The sequence below is a fragment of the Marmota monax genome, unplaced genomic scaffold, assembly GCF_021218885.2.
Source record: "Marmota monax isolate L192 unplaced genomic scaffold, Marmota_monax_Labrador192_F-V1.1 WCK01_AAM20220418_F8-fsc00003, whole genome shotgun sequence".
Taxonomy (NCBI): Eukaryota; Metazoa; Chordata; class Mammalia; order Rodentia; family Sciuridae; genus Marmota; species Marmota monax.
Window position 1 is genome coordinate 14683475 of NW_026694084.1, and position 21198 is coordinate 14704672.

Sequence of the window (21198 nt, forward strand, 5' to 3'; positions counted from 1 at the left end):
TTACAAAAAATATATTTTGAAAATACAGAGTTCAAATAATTGAATTGATCACAGTGGAAATTACTAATACTGGAAGCCTTGAGATAAAGGGAAGAATATGAATTCATTATTATTACTAGCACAGTAAAATTTTATCTAGCTAAATAATATTTCTATTTTTTCACAATAACATGTACAAGGTGACATTTTATCTTCTCATGCATTATTATCCAAGGATATCCTGTGCTTATAAATAACCTGAAATTTACTGAGCCATCCTTTCTCCCTGTCTCCCTGCTTCTTTTGGGGCACATCTCATTTTGTCTACTCTAGTATTATAATGTCCTTATAATAATGCAACTGTCCAATCTTCCCCACCAGACTGTAACCTCCTGACAGAATTATTCATGTCCTAGCCATTTTCATAAAATTTATATGCTATACATGCAGCAAGTGTTCTATAAATGTTTATTGAATCAATTATGAACTAAGAGTACAAATAATTTAAGAGATGGTTTGTATGTAGAAACATTTTAACACTAACAATGCAATTATCTTTTAGAATTCAAGTCCCACTGGTATTACTTTTCCTGATTTGAGATTTGTCCAATGTGAATGAATTGTTGTCTATTCTAGTCATATTGGGGCTCTGCTGTATTCATTATTAGCTTGCAGCTTCCAATAGACAAAAGCTTGATAAAAACAACTCATAAGTACTGGAGTCCAAATGAGAAATGAGACCATCATGTTTTAAAAAGGAACCTATAATTATAGAAGTGTCTATTCTGTTGGATAACTTCCTCTGCAGCCCAGTCATTCCATCTTGGAATCTGTTTCAAAAGTTTTATGTTCTTTGTTGGAGGATAGAAGTTTTGTGTTTCAATGTTGAATCTGGTACTGTCATCTCTAGTGGAGGAGGCTAAACTCACATACCATACACTTTTTCATGTATTGGAGATATATTCTGTAACTCAGCTATCTACAATTAAGTAGAATTATTTACCTGTTCTCAAGAGCCTATCAATGGATATGTTAGAAATGATAAGAAAATACAAGAAGCAAAGTCAGTGTACTTGAAAAAGTACAAGAATACAAGTCCAAGACAAACTGTTGCATGACAATCATCCACATGCATCATTATAAATCTACAAGGAAAAGCAAAAGCTAAAACAGGAATTGATAAGGTATAGTTTGACTAAGAATTAAAGATATGATAGGGATATGAAAACTAAAGATCCAGCAGATAAAGGTGTTTCAGTACAAAATAAGTATGAATGAAAGAAATAATTGACAATAAAGTCATTGACTAAAGTTCTTGATCCTTTCCTTCATCTAGCTCACACACACCAAGTAAATAAATAAACCATTAACTTACAAAGGGCAGCAGGTGCCATGTACACCTATATCTGGAATGATAATAGGACATAATAAAGCTTGAAGCTCAGTCCTCTGAGTTTGCAATCTAGCTCTTATCCTTTCTAATTCTCATTTGCCTCATCTGTAAAATGCCTCTAACAACAGTAATGTCCCCTTGTATTATTATGGATATTATATGAGATAATACATATAAGTCTTTAAAAAGACTGCTGCATGTAGGCAGAGTAAGTACTTGAATATTAATTAAAAAATCAAACAACTGAAATTTCCCTCATCAATAAGGGAAATGTGGCTCAGTACACATGAGTTATATGTGTGACTGAGTCTGAATTAAACAAGTATAAACTAATGACCTTAATAGTGTACTGACAGTAATGGAAATGAAGAGATATAGACACAGCTAACCAAGGCCTGCAGATAGGCAACATGCTGAAGAAATTAAAGATGAAAACCACCAATTTCCTCAAATCCATAAGGTGCCATATCATTTGAAATTTCTCATTTTATACAGAATAAACAAAATATTAAATTCAAGGAACAAGAAGCAAAGAGTTGCTTGTTTGCTGACTACCTAGTTCAAATATTTATTCCTTAATAAATTAAAATTCCAATCTTTTGAGAACACTACCTTGGTATGTGTCTCTTGCTAGGAGGGAGCTCTGTTGGCTGAATACAGCACAGCACGTGTATTTTCTTTGTTTACTCTTATCTGATATTAGGAAAAAATCCCTAGAAAGACTACCCAGGACAACCTACCCTTTAATTCTCAGGTCTATTTCCTGCAAACTTTCTTTATCACATTAAATCTTCCTCGATTATTTCTACTTTTTCTCATAGGGAATTGGGTTATTGAGGAATCATCAGCATTTCAGCACATGTGCCTTCCCATTATGCTGTCTTATTTTGTAAGCCTCCGATGCCCTGAGGTAGTATACTACTTATCTTTAAATACATGCAGCAGATGTGAAAGTGTGAAAAAAATGTTTGTGATAATGATGATCCTGGATCCACACTGTGATTAGAAAGATAAATTTCCAGAGTTAGAGAAAACCTCAGCCCAACTAATGAGAAGCTTTGGAAAATCCAGTTTCATTTATTCTCTGTCTCTAATATGATTCTTTTAGGTAATTTTCACTCTCCATGTATAAATTGTACACTGATTTTTCATCTAACTTTTGATGACATACATTTTCAATGTCTCTCCCTTCACTTACAAACTTTAACCAAATGATTTTATTAACAATTCAGGTTTCCTTAAATTCTTGATACAGCTGCAAGTGACTCCTGTTTCAAAATGACAGCAAAATACAGTTCTCAGTATTTTTCAATGCAGACATGATGCTTGCATGTGTTCAAAACTCATGATAAATTCTTCCCCCAAGGAAAATAGTGAGCCCAAGCACAGGTTGTCTTTGCACAATCCGGAGAGAACACACTCATTGTATATATTGAAATTTTTTTTTTCATGAGATTTGTGCCAATGGAGCTACATTTTCCAAAGTTCAGAAATACACAGTGTAGCAATTATTTCTTTTTAGTTCAAAACAAAATAGGCTCCAGCCCCCCTCCCTTTTCTAAGAATACATAAAAAATTGAATGCTAAGATGAATGATGTGGCAATAAGACCCTGGTAAAGAACACAGGCAGTCCCTTAAACATTTCAATTCCCCTGGGGTAATATGTGACTGATAGCATCAGCTCTGAGTCGGTGGCTCACTGGATGGATTCTCCTCTAGTGCTTCAAAGAGCAAGCCAACAACTATTGCAGAGATTTCAATTGGTTTTCTTCTTCTACCAAAAATTAAGTCAGGATCTTGGAAAATATGTAATTGAAATTGGCACTTTTCAGTACAAACAAGTTCAAGGGAGATAGATTTGTTCTAATTTTTATTTCTGTTTAAAGGAGCTTTCTTTCCAGCCTCCCCTGCGGAAGACAGAGAGGAAAGGTTGCTTAGAATGCTAAAAATAATTGACAGATATTATCTGAGGTGGTTTTTTTTTTTTTTTTTTTTTTTTTGCAAAGAGAAAACACTTTCCCTTGTATTTGGACAATGTGTTACAATGAGGTCAGTAAATAAGACTCCAGGGTGCCTAAGTAGATTCCTAAGTTGACCAAAATCATCAGGGTGCTTATTTCTCTTCACAATTAGTATGAGATCCAACTCCTCACCATGGATTAGGGCCCTGTTAACTGTAACACAATGAACCCCTGCTTACCAAGACATCTGCTGCTCTCTACAGAGGGCAGGCTCCCTCCCACCTCTGTTTTTATCCACATCCCTTGTTCTGGCTGGAAATCAAAGCCCCTTCCTCCTCTGCCACCATCTTTCCTGCTTGCCTCATAAATACTTGGTGCTACTTCACAAATCACAGGGGCTTCCCCTCTATAGAGCCTTTCTTGATTCCCTTCATTCTCCTCTGATAGGCCTCAACCATCCTTCACCCCAATAGGATTGATCAATTTTCTTTAGTACCCAACTATACCCTAATTTCAAGGGTTCTTACTACAGACTGTGAGTGTAGAGCTGAATCACACATAAATGTAAGCAAAATTTTGTGTCTCTTCATTATTTGGGGGAGCAGGTCCACAGTGACATTGAATTTTTTTTAAGACTATGATTCCTTGATCAAAGAACACAGAAAACAAAAGAAATCAAGCAGACATGCTAAAACACACTGCAGCTGAAATGTTTAAGTCAACTTCTAGGTTTGCTTCCTTCTCCTTAATGAGTAGCCTCCAAGAGTAGCAAGTATTTAGTGTTACTAAAATACTATTTCTGCATCAGCATCATCTTGATGTACTCAGGAGATTGAGATACCTAGGTCCTATCCTAGTATAAGGGGATAGATAGATGAGGATGGTGGGAACACGAGGTTAAGAGAATAATTGTATAAAATGAGCCCATTCAACTGACCTTCCCATATGCTTTCTTTGCAAAAAAAAAAAATCTGCTTGTAGTCCTACCTGGTCTGAAGGGTCAGCATTTGTCACATTCCTCAGAAAACTGAGGCAGTGGGGGAAAGTCAAGCAGTCAGTGTAGGTAATGAATAAGGATGATGGCTGGTTATCAAATAGAGAACAATTGGTTGTTAACAGCTAACCTAGGGGTTTGGGATTGAGCTTCCTGGCAATATGGGTTTCTAGATAACCCCCTGTGCCCCTGTTCCTTCCTGCCCTTAGGCATATACATGAAGAAGAAAGAGAAGGTAAGGGGTTCTGGGAGCTATAAAAGAGCAAGACACACCCACACCCTTGACACCCAGCTCTGCCAGCCCCTTCTCTTCCAAGAAGTCTGCTGCCTCTTACTTAAATAAAACTTGCTTTCTACGCTTGCCTCAGCATTTTTCGGGTGTTTAATCTTCAACACCAGAGAACAAGGACCCGTTCCTGACCTCCAAGACCATTATCACCAGGATAAGGATCTCTAGATGTGGAATTTAAAAATATTTATTTCAAACAAGCATCCTAGCTGACTGTATCACAGTCAAGTTTAGAAATCAGTGATAGAGTGCCAGGAAAATACTGGCCGCATAATAAATATTTGGCAGTTGGCTGGCTAGATATATGAATGAATGCAGGCTCAGATTTCAAATGAATGAGATAGAACATCTTTTAAGAGAGTGATTTAATAAAGTTACATGCTCAGTTAAAAGAGCAATGAACAAGGTATGTTGTGTATCTATTTTATGAATAATTTAATTTGCCTGGCATCATGCAATACAGAAATCCTTACATATCACTTGAAAGTAAAGATAAAAGAAACAGAAACACCAGGAGTCAAATAGACCAGGAAGTGAATCTCATTCCAGCAACAGTCCCAGAAACTAAAGAAAATAGTACTTTATTATCATATGCCCTCATCCTATACCATAAACCTAAGAGAGCAGAAACTTTGACTAACTTGTTCGTCTCTGAATTTCTGGCATCCAGATTAATGAATTCAATATTCGAATCTAATTTATGGAATGTACAAAAAAATATTTCTCATTGATGTGCTTTTCTATGTTTAGTAGAAGTGCTTCCTTGGCAGGCACATGCCATACATTGTGAAGTCCCTGTCCTTCTAAAAGTGACAGACTAATAACAGGAAACAGCCAATTATCACCACGTAGTGTGATAAGGACAGGACAAAGATATATATATAGAACACAGGGGTAGCTCCTAGAAGGGCTCCTTCCCCAGTCTAAAATGAAGAGCTCTACAGATTGAGCTGTAACTTCCAGGATAAAGAAAGTCGATTCAGGCAAAGAGATTAAGCTCTTGAAGGACAGGGGCTCAGTGCTGTGGGATGTGTTCTGCACATTGTCCCCACCCATATTTAATAAATAGTGTTTTCAGAATATTGAGGGGGAAATCAATGTAAGAAAAGACCATTTCAGAGGGGCCACTGCAGAGCCCATCGCTCCTTACTAGTCCTAAGTCTTCCACGTGTTGCTGGTCATTTGGCCTCCTTCGCTCTTAGCCTCATGATTGATTCGTCTTTGCCCCCTTCCACCTTTGCTTAAGCAACTCCTAATTACTTGCCATTTGTCTAAGGCATACAATGTCTCACTTCTCAGCCTCCACATGTGCTATTCCTTCCTCTCTTCTACCTGCAACTTTGAACTATTCCCCAGCTAATTCCAACCTGCCTAAAACTTATGTCAACTTACTCCATGTGAGTCTTTCCAACCTACCCAAATTGATCAATGCTCCTTATTCATACTCATCTTCAGTATATGCTGTGTTTGTGGCCTTGAGATGGTTTGCTGGCTATCTACTATCCATTCCCTACCCTGTCTCTCCCACACATATATATGTACTCATGTGAATGCTCAGCTACACCACTGTGGTGATGGATAGCACTAGGGGACTCTAGAGCAGTGGCTCATAGGGCATCTCTTCCACTATTTCCTGGAACGGGTGTCTTTCCAATATTGGTTTTTGTAACAGCTGGTTTTTGCAACATGGGTCTACCTGCAACTTTCCAGGGTGGCAGTTATCTGAGCCTTAAAATTATTTATTCTGTAGCAGAAATCCTCTGGGAATCCTTAGACTTAACAAACAGCACTGGGACACTTGTTTTTGTTGGCTTGGGAAAATCCAAGACTCTACAGACTGATATTAATCTTCATTAAAAGAGATTTTTCTGACACTTAGAAGACCTGAGGAAAGTGACTTTGTAAGACTCTGCCTTCTCCAAGCCTCTGAAGCCCTTAGAAAGTGTTTTGTTTTGTTTCCTCATAAATACTTCATCTCAGTCAGGAGGTGTAAAGTATAAATTTTGTTTACTAAAGCAATTCCTCCTAGGCTTTAGGAAGTAACCACATCGAAAATAAATAAAAGTATACACCTACCAAATTGATTGTAAATTCAAATTGTAAATTTGTAAATTCAAATAAAACTGTGTAAAAGTTTGAGTTTGAAAACCTATGCCAGAGATTTTAAGAATTTTGAAGCTGCTGGAACATCTCCATACATATTTTTTACTATGTTCATTCTATAACTGCTGAAAAAAAAAAAAAGTCCTGCATTTCAATATATCTGCTACTGGTTTCAGCCAGGACCATGTAGCCCGGAGGATCAGAGAAATGAGAAACATTTTACTAAAATAAATGAAACAACTTTTCCAATACCTACAAAAATGCAGGGCTCCAATTTACATTAGGAGGCTTAAGAGAATTTTTCTCAGTCCACATGAAATTGTTTTGTCCTTGAAATACACACAGGACAACAGAGTACTTCAATTTTTTTTTTAAATGGTTGCGAAATTGGAAAGAACTTTAGCCTCACCTCCTCATTTTACTCCTGAGGATCTAAGGCTTGGAAAAGTGAAGCAATTTGTCCCAGGTCATGCAGAAAAGCAACTACAAACCTAAGTCTATTTGTGTCTCTGAATTCCCAGTACAATGTTTTATACATTGCATCAAATTACTTCCCAATAAAGATGTAGGCTAAAAAATAAACATGGTGTAAAATTATACTAAATAGCCAAATTATTTTCAAATAGTTTTTTTTTTTCACAATTTTTGTCCAAATAGTCTATTCACATTCTCATGTGGAATCTTCCAGAAAAAGGCTTTCTGATAGCTATCAATTAGTCAGTTCTAACCTAGAAGTATCATTATACCCAACAAATGGTATGCTAATAATAAAATGTAAATATCCACAAATGTGTACTATCAACATTATAGCCAGATTACTCATTATAACAGGGGTATTATGAATTGTTGCTTTTGTCATTCAGACTTAATTAATTCAAATTTTTTATTGGTTAAAGGACATACTCATTCTTCTGTAATATAGGATCTACTAACACTTACAAATATTACAAAAAATTGTGCCCAAGATTTAAGAAAAACCACATATACTTTCTAATGAAATATATTCATTAAAACTATGCTTTTATTACATTAAGTTTAGAGAATTTTTACTTAGCTTGTTTCTTTATTAAAAATAATATAATTTGGGGTTGGGGTTGTGGCTCAGTGGTAGCGTGCTCGCATAGCATGTGTGAGGCACTGGGTTCAATTCTCAGCACCACATAAAAATAAAGACAATAAAGTACATCAACAACTAAAAAAATATATAAAATATATAATTAATTTTATTTCTGATTGGCAAGTTGTGTTTTTAGTTATAATAATGTAATGCAATCATTTTTAAACTGTGCTCTGCTGTGCTTGTCCCTAGTAAGAGAAGGATCAGAGTGACAGACAAGTTCCCACAAATACTTCAAAACTGATCAGCTTTATGTACTTTATACATTATAATCATTTATAAGGTTTTTTTTGTTTGTTTGTTTTTTGAGAAGAGTACATATTCCATTGGGTAAACAGAACGCAAACCTTGACGAATGAAGTAAAATTAGCTCAGTCAATCAAGGAACAATTGGTCTTTTATGACTTTGGATGTAAGAGAATAGGAAGTTATACAATATCACTTACATTCTTGTCAAAAATATTTAATTTGAATTTAATCAGGTAGAAACCATCAGATAAATCTAGAAAGAAAAATTCTGAGAAAAACTGGAGTCTTTAAAAATATTATTTTTATGAACTTATGACTAACTAATCACTTAATTAATAATGACTGACTAATTAATGTTAACATTTGGTTCATTTGGGGATTTATGGTAGCTTGGTCTAGCTCAAGATGACAAAAGAAGATCACAAATTTAATGAGTTAACCTGGCTTAGAAACTTGAATCCAAATAAATAGATGAATAACTACCAAGCAACAAAAGAAGTTTGTTTCAATATAGAATATATCATTAGAATCTTTAATGAATCAATAATAGATTTATAGGTTGTGATAAAACTGTGTTTAAAATCTAAACAGTTTTTATATTGGTAGGGCATTTAAGCTTAATAAATACAAAGCATGTTTGTATACTCCATCTAATTACAGGATATTGTTCCTACTTAAAGATAATAAAACTGAGGTATACAAGTATTGGTGATTCTTCCAAGATATGGGGCAGATTGTGCTACTGTCAACCTCGTTAATCTGGGAACTTCTTTCCCAAATTCCCTTGCCTTCATAGCTCTGTATTAGATGGGGCCGCAAAGTGGACTTCATATGAGATTGGGGAAGGGAAGAAGTGGCCCAACTCTAGGGACATCATCAGATAGAGCTGTCTGGCAGTCCCCACACTATCCTCTCTTCCATTTAGCATCCAGCTTGGCTTCCTGATGATGGCAATAGCTCCAGACACACCACAAGATGCTTGTGTGCACAAGCATGGGGAATGCTCTACACCAACACAATAGCTCTCCACAGAGTACCCCTTTCATGGTCCCATTTTGGTGACTGAATGTGCTTGGTAACTCAGACTTCCCTGGGAGTCACCATGGTCCCCGTTTCTGAGAAAGCATGACAGTCACAGCCATGTTGATCTTACAGATGATAAAGTCAGTTTTCTTCACAGCCTCCCATCTCTGATTCTTATGCCAGAACTTTTTTCCAGTAGCCATAACATCTCTTCAACCCCACAATTACTCTGTTACTTTCCAGTTGTATTTGTTGTGGTGCTGGTGATTATGTATTTGTTTTAACTCTGTTTTAGGACAAGCAAAGTTTTTATTAGAAGTAAAAGGTTGCTTTAATCCCTGAATTGATAAAACTCTCAAGTATTTATTAGAGACATAAAAAAATTAATAATTTATTAAAGAATTCAAAATCCATAAAAAATAGAAAAGAAATGCACACCTAAAGGTGATTTTGTTCAAAAAAATAATTTTGGGGCTATACAAATAATTACAAATATTTTAATTCCTGGGGACAGAAAATTGAGAGTCAGAGACATGAGTTAATGAGTCTATAGACACTGAAATTATTAAAGAAAAAAAAAATGAGCTTAGAAGAAACATATATTATATGTTAAAATATGTGCTTTGAAATTTAATTTAATTCCCCAAACTAGCTATTGGATTTCCCTTTGTGGGGGAATGGCCATATGTATGGTGGGTAGTTATGAGACCAAAATTAAATTTCTAACTCTCCATCATATTAGCAACTGTGACTTTGTGCAAAATACTATGTTTCAAGTTTCTTGAAAACAAGACATCTGGTATATGTAGTACATAGGCACCCTATATTAGTTATCAACTCTTAATAATTTAGCTAATAGGTATATGTCTTGAATTATGATAAAGATGATTTCTATACTCTAGAAGCTTAGAACACACAGAGAGAAAGTTACTTAATAAACACTTGTTAATGACATCATAGTGTGTGGATCCCAGATCCTTATCCATAGAGTGTTACGGAACAATGGGAGCATAAAATCTAAACTGGCTGGAGAGTAAGGGTGATGTACTTCTCTGGAAACTCAGTATAGGGACCTTTTAGAGGGGAGTGCTCTTAGGATCTGTGGCAGAGCAAAAGAGACAAGACTGAACAAAGGGAAAATAGTACTCACACACAATCACAGGGAGTAAAGACCTCAGCTAATCTCAAGTGGAATTGTAGACGTTTACCAGTCATTCAAAATTGTCCCCAATTGAGGCAAGAAGGGTTTTACATTTCTGTATTCATCTCTCCTTAGATGAAATCTATTGGCAGAAAGGAGGGGTTTCCGTGGGTGATGTGATTCTTCTCAGCCATAACCAATACCTAGAGAGGGGACCCCAGCTGGAAGCTGTCCATCAACAGCATTCCTGGGAGGTGGGAGAAGGAGTGCTTTGGCTCTGAAGGGGGCAGTGGGTTGACACATCACAGCCTCTGCCATAGTAGGTATCAAAGAAAAGTTCCTGGCATAAGAGAGAATCTGTAAGTTTTAAGACATATCTTTATGATAAAGTTGGATTTATGTATGTAGGGCAAGGAGATAGTCTAAACAAAGGCATGAAGTGCTTAGGGAAATTGCAAGTTGCAAGTTACTAGAACATAATCATAATGAAGAGGAAATCTAGTAGATAAAGTTGGAGGATGTATATGGCAGCAATAGCAGGAGAAGTAGGTAGTAGCCAGATCATGAAGAGTCTTAGTGGCAGACTTTAACTTGCAGATATTTGAATGTTATCCAAATCTATGATGGAGATGAAGAATCATGTCTGATTGTTGGAAAAAATCACCCAAGCAACAGTGTGGAAGAAATGTTGAAGAATATCAAGACTAGAAGCAGAAAGGCTCCATAATGGTTTGGGTGTTAGATGACGAGGCTCTGGATAATGCTACCTCTCCAGGGGAGGTATTTAATAACTTCACATTGATTGTGTGCTATTTCACATGATATGTTTATCATGACACTCTTACATTATTATTTTTTCTCCTTTACATTCTCTTGGGTTCTATAAATTTTATTTTCTATCTGAGAAAATCATTTGAAGTTTCCTCAGAGGATAAAAGGAAAACATGTGTATCACACACACATTTGTAAGCCTATCTATCCATTCACAATCCTTACTCATAATATGTTAAGAGCATGAGAAAAGTTTTTCTTTTTGAATTTGGTCTGTTTATTATGACTACAATTGATAGAAATTTCAAGATAGAATATTTTTAAACAAGAAAACTTGAGAAGTTTCTAAGTTTAATTCAAAAGAAGAAAATTCTGGAAAATGGAAAAATATAAAAAAAAATTTGGCATGCATTCCATAGTTTTGAATTAAAGTTGAAATTTAGTTGAATTTGAGGTAAGTGGATCAAAACCTTAGTTTCCTTTTGTGTGTGTGTGTGTGTGTGTGTGTGTGTGTGGTACTGGGGTTTTACTCAGAGTCTCATGCATTCTGAGCAAGCACTCTACCATTGAACTACACTCCCAGTCCTTTTTATTTTTTATTTTGAGACAGGGTACCATTAAGTTACCCAGGCTGGCCTCCAACTTGCAATCCTACTGATTCAGCCTTCCTGGTAGCTGGGATTATAGGCATGTACCTCCAGTGCCACATCTTTAAAATGGGTCTAATAATACCTATGTCAAAAAGTCACTATGAGGATTAATTAACTAAAGTGTCAAAATCATTTTGCTAAATGATTTTAGCAAATAATTTATCACAAAGGAAGGGGTATCAGTTCAGAACAAAGAGAGAGGAATGGAAGAAGAGTACCTCCAAGCAAGGATGAATGGCTGGAGTTGCAACTTGGGGCCACAGGTGGTGCCACTGACCCTGGAGAAGCAGTGGTGGCCTAGGGAGGGAGAAAATCTCCAGGTGTTAGCTTTCCATTTTAAGCTTACCCTCCCTTTCTTTGAAAGAGTGAATGACAGCATTCTATAGTATGTTTCCTTTAACCCTCCACCAGAAAAAGCATTATATTTTAATGAGTTCTGATTTCTCATTTGATACCAGTGTGAATCCTGGGCTTAATTGCATGAGAAAGTAATGGTTGCAGATCTGCCATCTGTGAGGTCACTACAACAGCATGACAGCGGAAACTATGCTGCACTAGGCAGGAAGCAAAAGTCTTTTTCATTCCTTGGGAAAAGTGTTGTCTATTTTCTGGACTTCAGCTTTCTTTCCCCGCAAAACAGAGATTGGGAAATAAATTGCTAAGTTACTTTTTAGCTTTATAATCCTGATTCTCAAGGTTCGCAAATTTCTTAAGAAAGGTAAGTGAAAATCCCAGAGTGTGTACCTCACTCTACCTGGGAAGACTTCCTTTCTGGTCATAGATCCATATCATATGGGTGAGGAAATGGAATCATAGATGCTGAGAGAATGAGAAATGCTCAGGAGGGCAGCGGGGGCCAGAGGAGGGGGGACTCCAAGAGGAGGCCAGTGTTCCTTCCTCATGCAGATGGCAAAATAGCATTCACACCACACATCCAACCCCTACAACAGATGCCAGCTCTCCTCCTAAACCTTCCTAGACACTCCTTGTTCCCCTAACACTATCCCAGCCACACATGCTTGTATGCACACATACATAGCTCCCCCCACCAACCTCCCACCACCACCTATAGAGAATTGAGAGACATTCTGGAAATGAACCAAAGCAAATTCTTCAGGAGCCTAGAAAAAGACCAAACTAATTATTTGCAAGTCCTATTGTCAAGCTGTATGACATTAGCCAAGTTTCACTTGGTTTCAAGTTTCAGGTCAAAACATTTACATAAGAGTACCCCTGATGTTTTACAGTGGTTTTTCTTGTTATAAAACTCTCAAAATATTGACCTCCTTGGAAACATTTCTTCTTCCACCCCATTGCATTTTATAAATGTCTCATCTTTGGTTTCTCAAATTGCTATTAAGTAGACCCTTGCTCTCCCATGGGACTGTCCACCCTTTAGATCTACTTCTCACCCTCTGTTGTGGTGACATCATCACTGTTTATTAAGAAAATTATTATTATGTCTCCAGGGATCCAATTCTACATGTAATCTATTGAAAGAAAATGAATTGAGCCATGAAAGAGATGAAGATTTAAATTCCTAAAGAATATTATGTCTTAAAAAGACAAGAAATAGAAACAGTCCCATTACAAGGAGATAGCTATGCTGGTTGGAAAAAAGCACAAGGATTTGGTTGCTACCATTGCAATTTGCTTGAAGAAATGTGCCATCCTTTTAATGTATACAATCATGATTCCAAGACACACAGGGAGTAGTCACAATACTGAGTTAAATTTCCCCAGTACCAATAATTAAAAAAAAAATTGTATTTCAGATTTACTAATTATAAAATCGAGGCACACACAATGGAGGACATTTCAAGTATCACAGTAATGGATAGCAATATAAGAGCACCTAAAATATTCTCCTTGTTCTCCAGGAATAGCAATCAGGTGTCTATGACTACTTAGCAATACAGTTTGACTGTGAGGTCTGTATGACTAGAGACCACCAAATGCCCAGTGCCTAATAGAATTCTTGGAACTTAGAAATACCACAATAAGGAATAAATTTATACATCATGTTGTTTTCATAACCATAGTTTTAATTAATTTTTCTAGCATGAAAGGTGCTAATTGAAAATCAATTCAGAAACATCTAAAATTAAGTGTATAGTTTGGCTATTTTTATATCCCAGTGATGCATTCTGTATATGTATGTTATTATTGGATTTATTTTCACCCTTTTATTATTATTTACAAACAAAAAAGTACCTTTTAGTTATGTCTCATCTCCTCTTTTATAATCACTCAAAAATATTTAAATTGTTCTCTTGTCACCTTCAAGATAGTTAGAAAAATAATAATTTAAGGAAGATAAAGAAAGCAGAACAACAACAACAAAAATGCTTTGGTAGAGGGAAGAAATTAATTATTTCAAGCCACTGAGTTGTAGTCACTTATGTTATGAATCTTACATGTATGAACCAGTACACTTCATAGCAATAACTAAAACAACACCAACAACCATATTATACTTCAGATTTATTTCATCATTCACTAGAATTCAAGCCAATGTTAAAGGTAGTCAGTCTATGAAAAGTAAGATGTAAGAAGTCTTTACTGTTTTGATTTGTTTTTGTTTTTGATTTTTTTTTTCATTTTGAAAGATGATTTTCATCATTTTCTTTCAGGCTTCTTCACGAATATTCCTAAATGGCTAGATCAAAGGTAGTCAAGTACTACGCTGAATGAAACAAGACTTACCTGTAGTTTTGCTTTTCATTTCCTATGTGGAATCTGTCATACTGTGAGTAAGCTCGGTTCCCTTCCCAGTCCATTAACTCAATCCTTAGCGTGTACTGCCTCTGACTGGTTATGGCAAAAATAAACTCATTTCCCAGCCAATATTCACCAGAGGGATTTCCAAAACCCTGGGAAAGAAGATGGACATGAACTTGTTACTCCAGAGGGAAACTTTTCATGTTTAGCCTGTTTTCTAAGTAAAAATTAAAAAAAAAGTACTATCTTTTAAAGTCAAGATATTTCTTTCAGAATTTTACACACTGATTTTTTCTAATATTGATTTACTTTAATAGTCTTCTGTTATACGTGCTTCCATTTGAGGCTTATGTCTAATTCTCATTATAGGAAAATCTGTGTTCATCAAATATATATATATATGGATAAAGTATTTTTGGATTAAATGAATTTGATCAATAGGTTTTACCAGAAAACCCTCCTCGATTCCATTTGCTTTCAAATATGTTTCTAAAATTCTGGTTATTCTTTTGAATATAATTTGAGTACTATCAGAGTAGTGTTTTTTCATTGAGGACTATCAGGGTAGAATCAGACAAGTTATTTAATAATACTGTTTTGTGTCTATTCAGGAGTCCAATTATATACCTATACTTTATGGATTATTAGACCTCTGATTTGAGCAGTTTTGCATTGTTATTTTTTAATATTATTAAGAAAATCTGTAAGTCTGCAACCATAATCATTCACATTGCTCCACTGGCATGAATGTAGGTTTGGAAGGCTGACTGGTAAGAGCTGAGTAAGTACACATGGCTGACCACTGTGCCTCTTAATCTCAATATGGCTCCGTTCTTCTCTTTGGGGCAATCCCAGTCATGGCTGTTAAGTACTCAAAATAGTTTCTCTGTGGGAGGAAAGAGAAGTGGTCCCCAAATGTGAGCCAACTCTAAGTGTTGGAGATGTTGGTGACCTAAGGAGCTGCTGGCATTCTAGATTTGGGATATTCACAATTGTCTAAGAAAGTATTGCCTAATAATACTTGAAGATCAGTTCAATTCTTGGCCTACATATTTGTTTTACTGACACAGATGGGAGATCCATATAGGGAGCTAGGGAGACAAATATTATAGCACTTTACATTCACACTCAAAGAAGTAATCTTAAATGTGTGTGTGTGTGTGTGTGTGTGTGTGTGTGAACAATATGGTTGGGTCTCAGCTGCCCCACTGAATTATCACCATTGGAGTTCTGGTTAAAAACAAAAACACCTAGCTCTCCATTGAATCAAATATCTGAGAACAAGACACATGAATCTGCATCTGAATCAAGTCCTTAATTTGTCATGCACGCATTTAAAAGAAATTCAGTAATGACAGGACACACTCCCAATGTTTCACAAAGAAACAAATTCTGGTTAGCTGAGGTATTTATTAATAAATGTCTAATCCATGAGGAAAGTGCTAAAATAATTATGGCAGTTCTTGTTTTCTCAGTATAGATGACAGAATTTAGAAAACTTTTTCTTCCTTTCACACTTAATGTTTATCAGTTTTATAGAGTCTAATTACAAGAGAAGTTTTTATAATGGCTTTCTCCTTTAACAAAACTAAGCAACGAATCAATGTTCTCCATTCCTCTTTGTGCTGGTGCCCAGAGTGGACTCAAATTGCATTAACTACACAGGGCACTGCTGCCTCTGCCAATGGAATTGCTGGCCAAAAGCCGTGGTGTTTGGTACCATAACCATTTTTTGCCAGTTCTGTTATTATGGTGGTGATGTTTATAATGTGTTATGCAAATGGGTTAAATATTAGTGGGGAAAGAGGGTTTTTATAAAATCTAATTTAAATATGTAGACTTGCTCAATAAAAACAAATCATTCAAATCTTTTTGAATTAAGTGCTGCTGAGAACCTGATAAGACTGCGAATAATGGAATTTTAGAGGACTTTAAATTTTATATTACTCTGCATATGTCTTTAAGTACTGTTCTATTTTACAGAAATGAAACCAGACATTGGGTATATTCTCTTATGAGAAAGTTTTATAGAGAAACCATTGACCCCAAATCACACACTTTGGTCTTACATTTTAAAAAGTGGGTAAATGAACACATATTTTTATATTTAAAGTTAAAATGACATGTGTTACATATGTATGCACACTTTTAAAATAATTCCCCAGTTTAACTTAGTTTCTTGATTAATTGAACATCCTTGACTCAAATTGTACTGAAGATCATCTACCTTTAGCTCAAAGCAAAAATACAGGATTCATTGCATTTATTCCAGTGGCTGGAATAACTTGCTTCTCTGCTCCTAAGATACTCAAGTCACACTTTGCAAAAGTTCCATAGTGGCAGGAAATACTAGAGCAATTTTGAACATGCTAAGAATTTTATATATTCTTAAGGCAGCTGGTGCTACATACCAAGGAAAAGAGCAAAGCTTACCTTCTCCAATGCACAACCAGAACAAAAAGTTACAGGGGGCTGCAAGTCAAAGAATTAACACTTTCTTTATTGCAGCATCCCCTGGGAAGAAAAAGAAGACCACTGGGGTTTTCTTTGCATTTCTTCTCAGCTCAGACATGCCAGAACTCTCCCTATGGCCACTTGATGATTCCCTTTTCTGTGTAGTCATTGAAAAGGGATTCAGCAATTATACTAGATGTGAATAAAGAGGCTGGGAATGATGAAGTGTTAAGTTTTAGGTCACATATTTCCATGCTGTTGAAAGCCTTGTGTGAATAAAACTCTCCAGCTTCCCCAGGGAAAAGTGCAGTGATCTCGGATGAGCTTCAGAAATGAACAAGCATTAAAGTCCTTCCTACAAAAGCTGGTCCCTGTCTCAGCATGCAGGACTGTGTATCCCCCCGAGTGGAGGGACATAACCACTTTCTAAACAGTTTGCTTTTTCTTCTTTCAGAAAGAAGCAACTGAAAAGAAAGTGGTGGGATTGACCTCTAGAAACCAAAATTGAATTTCATGCACTTTCCCAAAAAACTGTCCAAATGAGCAAAATATTTGACTGCCATGAATCAAAATGGCGGTTAGATGATGTAGGGAGGAACCCTTCTGATAGCCAAATGCAGTGAAGCAGAAACAGCTGTTACATCATAAAGATGAAAAATATGCAAAAGAAGGGGAAATGGGAATGGGTTCCCACATTACTAAGCTGTCTATTGGATAGTTTATCAGGCACAACTGCCCATCTGATGTGTAGGAACAAAGGCTTGGTTTAAATTAAATAATCTCCATTTCCTATCTCTCCTCGAATTCAAAGCCTTTCTCTGAGACATATTTACTAAGGGATTTTCTGCTTTATTTCGAAGCCTCAGTTTTCTTATCTGCAAAACAGTAATCTAGAGCATTCCACATACAACATTGTAAGAATGCAATATGCCTAAGGCACCTGACTGAGTGCTGATACAGGAAAACCACATAACAAAAGTCTAAAGGTGTTGCTGTTGTTATAGTTAGAAGACATATCACAAGACTTAGTCATTTTGTTTGGTTGCCTTTCTTCCATGACACTATGTGCTCTTTGAGAGTAAGCAGATTTCTTTCTATTCCATGTAAGAAAGGAAACAAAACATTCCAGGGTCTTGTCTTTGCTGAAAATTAACAAGGGGAATATTGAGATAATTATTTAAAAGGCTTTTAGACACTGGAGACTAATGTATTGTTGATTATTTGTGTATACAAAAAATACTATAATTTTAATCCAAGAAATTAATTACCAAATGAAAAATTAAAGCCCACTGACTATAACTGGGATTAAACTGGTACAAATGAAAGTATAGACCAGCTCAATTTTGCTTCTCAATTCTAAAAGAGGATCTTTCCCCTTCAACTCTCCCTTGGTCCTATTATTTTAATCGCTCTTTCTCCATGTTCCACATGTTTAAAATCTACAAAACAGGCAATTTTAAGGTCTTATACTTGTGCTAATAAATGATTAGTTCTGATAGTTGCTTTCAACTAGAGGCGCATATCTTAAAAAGCTGTGGAGTAGCCAGGGTTGGTGGCACACTCCTGAAATTCCAGATGCTCAAGGGAGTTGAGGCAAGTTGGAGGCCAGCCTCTACAACTAAGCAAGACCCTGTCACAAAACAACAAATAAAAAGGGCTGGGGCTGTAGCTCACGGGCAAAGTGCCACTGGGTTAAATTGAAAGAGAGAGAGAGAGCGAGAAAGAGAGAGGAAGGAAGAAAGGAAGGGAAGGAAGGAAAGGAGGAAGGGAAGGAGGAAGGAACAAAGAGTGAGCTGTGGAGCTTTTGAAAAATAGAGATGACTTAGTTTCTCCATGGAGAGTGAATTTAGAATGTCTGAGGTGGGCTTGGGGATTTCGATATTTAAAAGGATTCACCGGTGAGTCTGCTATGAACCAAAGGTGGAGAACCATATAAATATAAGGTGGAATTACTATTCAGATGCAAATTAGATTATACTAATCAGACAAAATTATCAGAGTAGGGCAGGCATAAAATCCCTCCATATCAGGAAGCAAGTTTTGGTTATATAAGCAGGACTGTCTGAAACAAAAAACAAATCCATGCCTAAATTACTGAAATCACTGATGCACATCTCAAAGTACAGGTTTATACACTATTGCATATAACAGTTTACCACAGGTTGGTATTTCAGCTCAAATATCCTGCAACATCCATAAAAATAAAAACTGAAGCTTTACAAAATACTGTGCTGATGTTAAAAATAGCAGTAAATAAATAAATGTTAGTTATAAAAATAGATTTTCTTCTTTTTCTTGAGTAAAATCCAAGGATGCTATGTCATATAGTTTCATGAAACTATTATGTTTAGTTGTGTCAGTTACAATCATATAAAAGATTCTGATAACACAATTCAGATCCATTGCTGATCAATTTCAATTCTCCTCTGGGAGTTTAATAAAAGGTCAAAATATACTAGAATTTAACAATAATAATAATAATAATAATACTTACTTTAAAATGGCCTTAAGAGGCACATTTTATTTAAAAAAAAAATCATGTAGGTGAAAGATCAACATTCATTAGTTTTTGCTAAAACCTGCAGAAATGTTCAATTTTGGCTTGTGCTTTTTCCAAGTTAATAAAATTATTGTCTCTGATACTTTATTTGTTTTGTCTCATAATGATCACAGGAAGTGTTGACTTTTTATAGAAGAAACAAAATTGAAACCAGACAGGGTTTCAATAAGTCCACCTCAGACATACCAAATCCAAATCTCCATGGGGAAACTAAATCACCTCTGTTTTTAAAGAGCTCCACAACTATTTCTGATATACACTCCTAATGAAAGCAATGATAAGAACTCTTAATTTATCATAATGGGTATAAGTCCTATGAGGTTCAACTTTTTTCATATAAATGATTAAAGAAAATAGGCCTGAAAAGTGGCTTTCCAAAGGTGCAGTAATACACAATTAGAGTCATTTAAAAGCATCTACACTAATTGCTGAGACTTCCAGCTCAAGAAAGAGCAGAAGAACTGTTTATTTCATAATTTTTAAATTCTTGAGCATTTTTCTCTTTTTATTTTGAAGATGTTTAAAATGCGGTTAAAAATGTGTGTTTATTTTCTTTCCAGAAATAAAGAACTCCCAGAAGGTATGATGCTCAGAATTAAATGTTTGTGTCAAAGGAAGCTTTGTTGCGGGGCGGGGGAGGGTTTGAATACAAAGCAAGTTTGTCTCCAGGGCATTAGCCACTGCTTACTATAAAGTTAGGTCACTTAGGGTACTATTTGGGGTTCCAAGCTTCAGTGGGCTTTATATGCAAAAGCATTGCTGTAAGTGTTATTACTGGAGGCTGCTAAATGGTGCCCTTGTGACTTGAAGGAGCTAATATCAGTCCCTAAATGTCTCCAATAAAAGCCCATTCCTGACTTCTCCCTTAGCAAACATCTTTACAAATCTATAAACCAGATTTGGTGCATCTCCTCCTAAAAAAAGGTTAAGTGAAAACAAAACTCGGGTAAAAGACTTTTTTGTAGGATTAAAGCCAATGCCCAGAACCAAATAAATTGCAAACCTCTTATGCTGAGAGAAGTTTAAAGATAGCAATATATAATACATATTTGTAATTTCATGGGTTGATAACTGTAACACACAATTCCACAAACCTTGTGGGGCAAGAGACAACCCACAGATATCAACCAGAGAGAAGGGAAGGAGAGAAGTAGGCAGAAAGGGCGGGATGAAATATTATAGCTACACTCAGTGTCCAAGGAAGTGTAGCCTCCTGACACACACACAGTACAGGGGGAAGACTGAAGAGGAGCGGGTGCAGGCCAGGAAGTCTTTGTTTTCCCCCAAGGATGTGCACCCCAAGCTGAAGAAATGGACTGCAGGTTCACTTGATCTTGATGCAGGGAATAGAAATAGGTGTGATTGACAAGAATTGACATTAAGGAGACCATATCCATTTGTGGTAGAATTGTGTTATTTTGTCTTTAGGTTTTTTAAAAAAAGGCTCTGAAGAAAACAGATGAAACACTTTTTACCATGTGTTTTGATGAATATTACCAACTTGTGACATAAGATGAATTATTTTAATTTTTTAAAAAAGTCTTCAGATTCATTTTTGCCAGAATGTTTTACAATTTTGGAGCTGATTATATTTCCTGACCATGAAAAATTGACATTGAGGTGATAAATATTTCAAGTTTGAATAAAGCATAATAATCTTTCATATTCAGAAAAGGGATAAGGACAAACTGCATAAAAACTATGATTAAAGAATAATCCCAGTCTTGTTCCAATAACAAAAAAGAATTGCTTAAAAGTAGATTCATTTGTTTGGTAAATACTTACAAGACAT

General features: G+C 35.9%; 1 protein-coding gene across 5 annotated transcripts in view; it reads right to left on the reverse strand.

The window, feature by feature from the left end:
* Window positions 1-21198, reverse strand: part of Angpt1 (angiopoietin 1) — a 236205-nt gene that overhangs the window by 26028 nt on the left and 188979 nt on the right. For all 5 annotated transcript variants that reach the window (XM_046464877.2, XM_046464876.2, XM_046464875.2 and 2 more), the window contains one exon: window positions 14378-14544. In XM_046464877.2, coding sequence (XP_046320833.1) covers window positions 14378-14544 — 167 coding nt within the window. The remainder of the gene's footprint in view (window positions 1-14377; window positions 14545-21198) is intronic.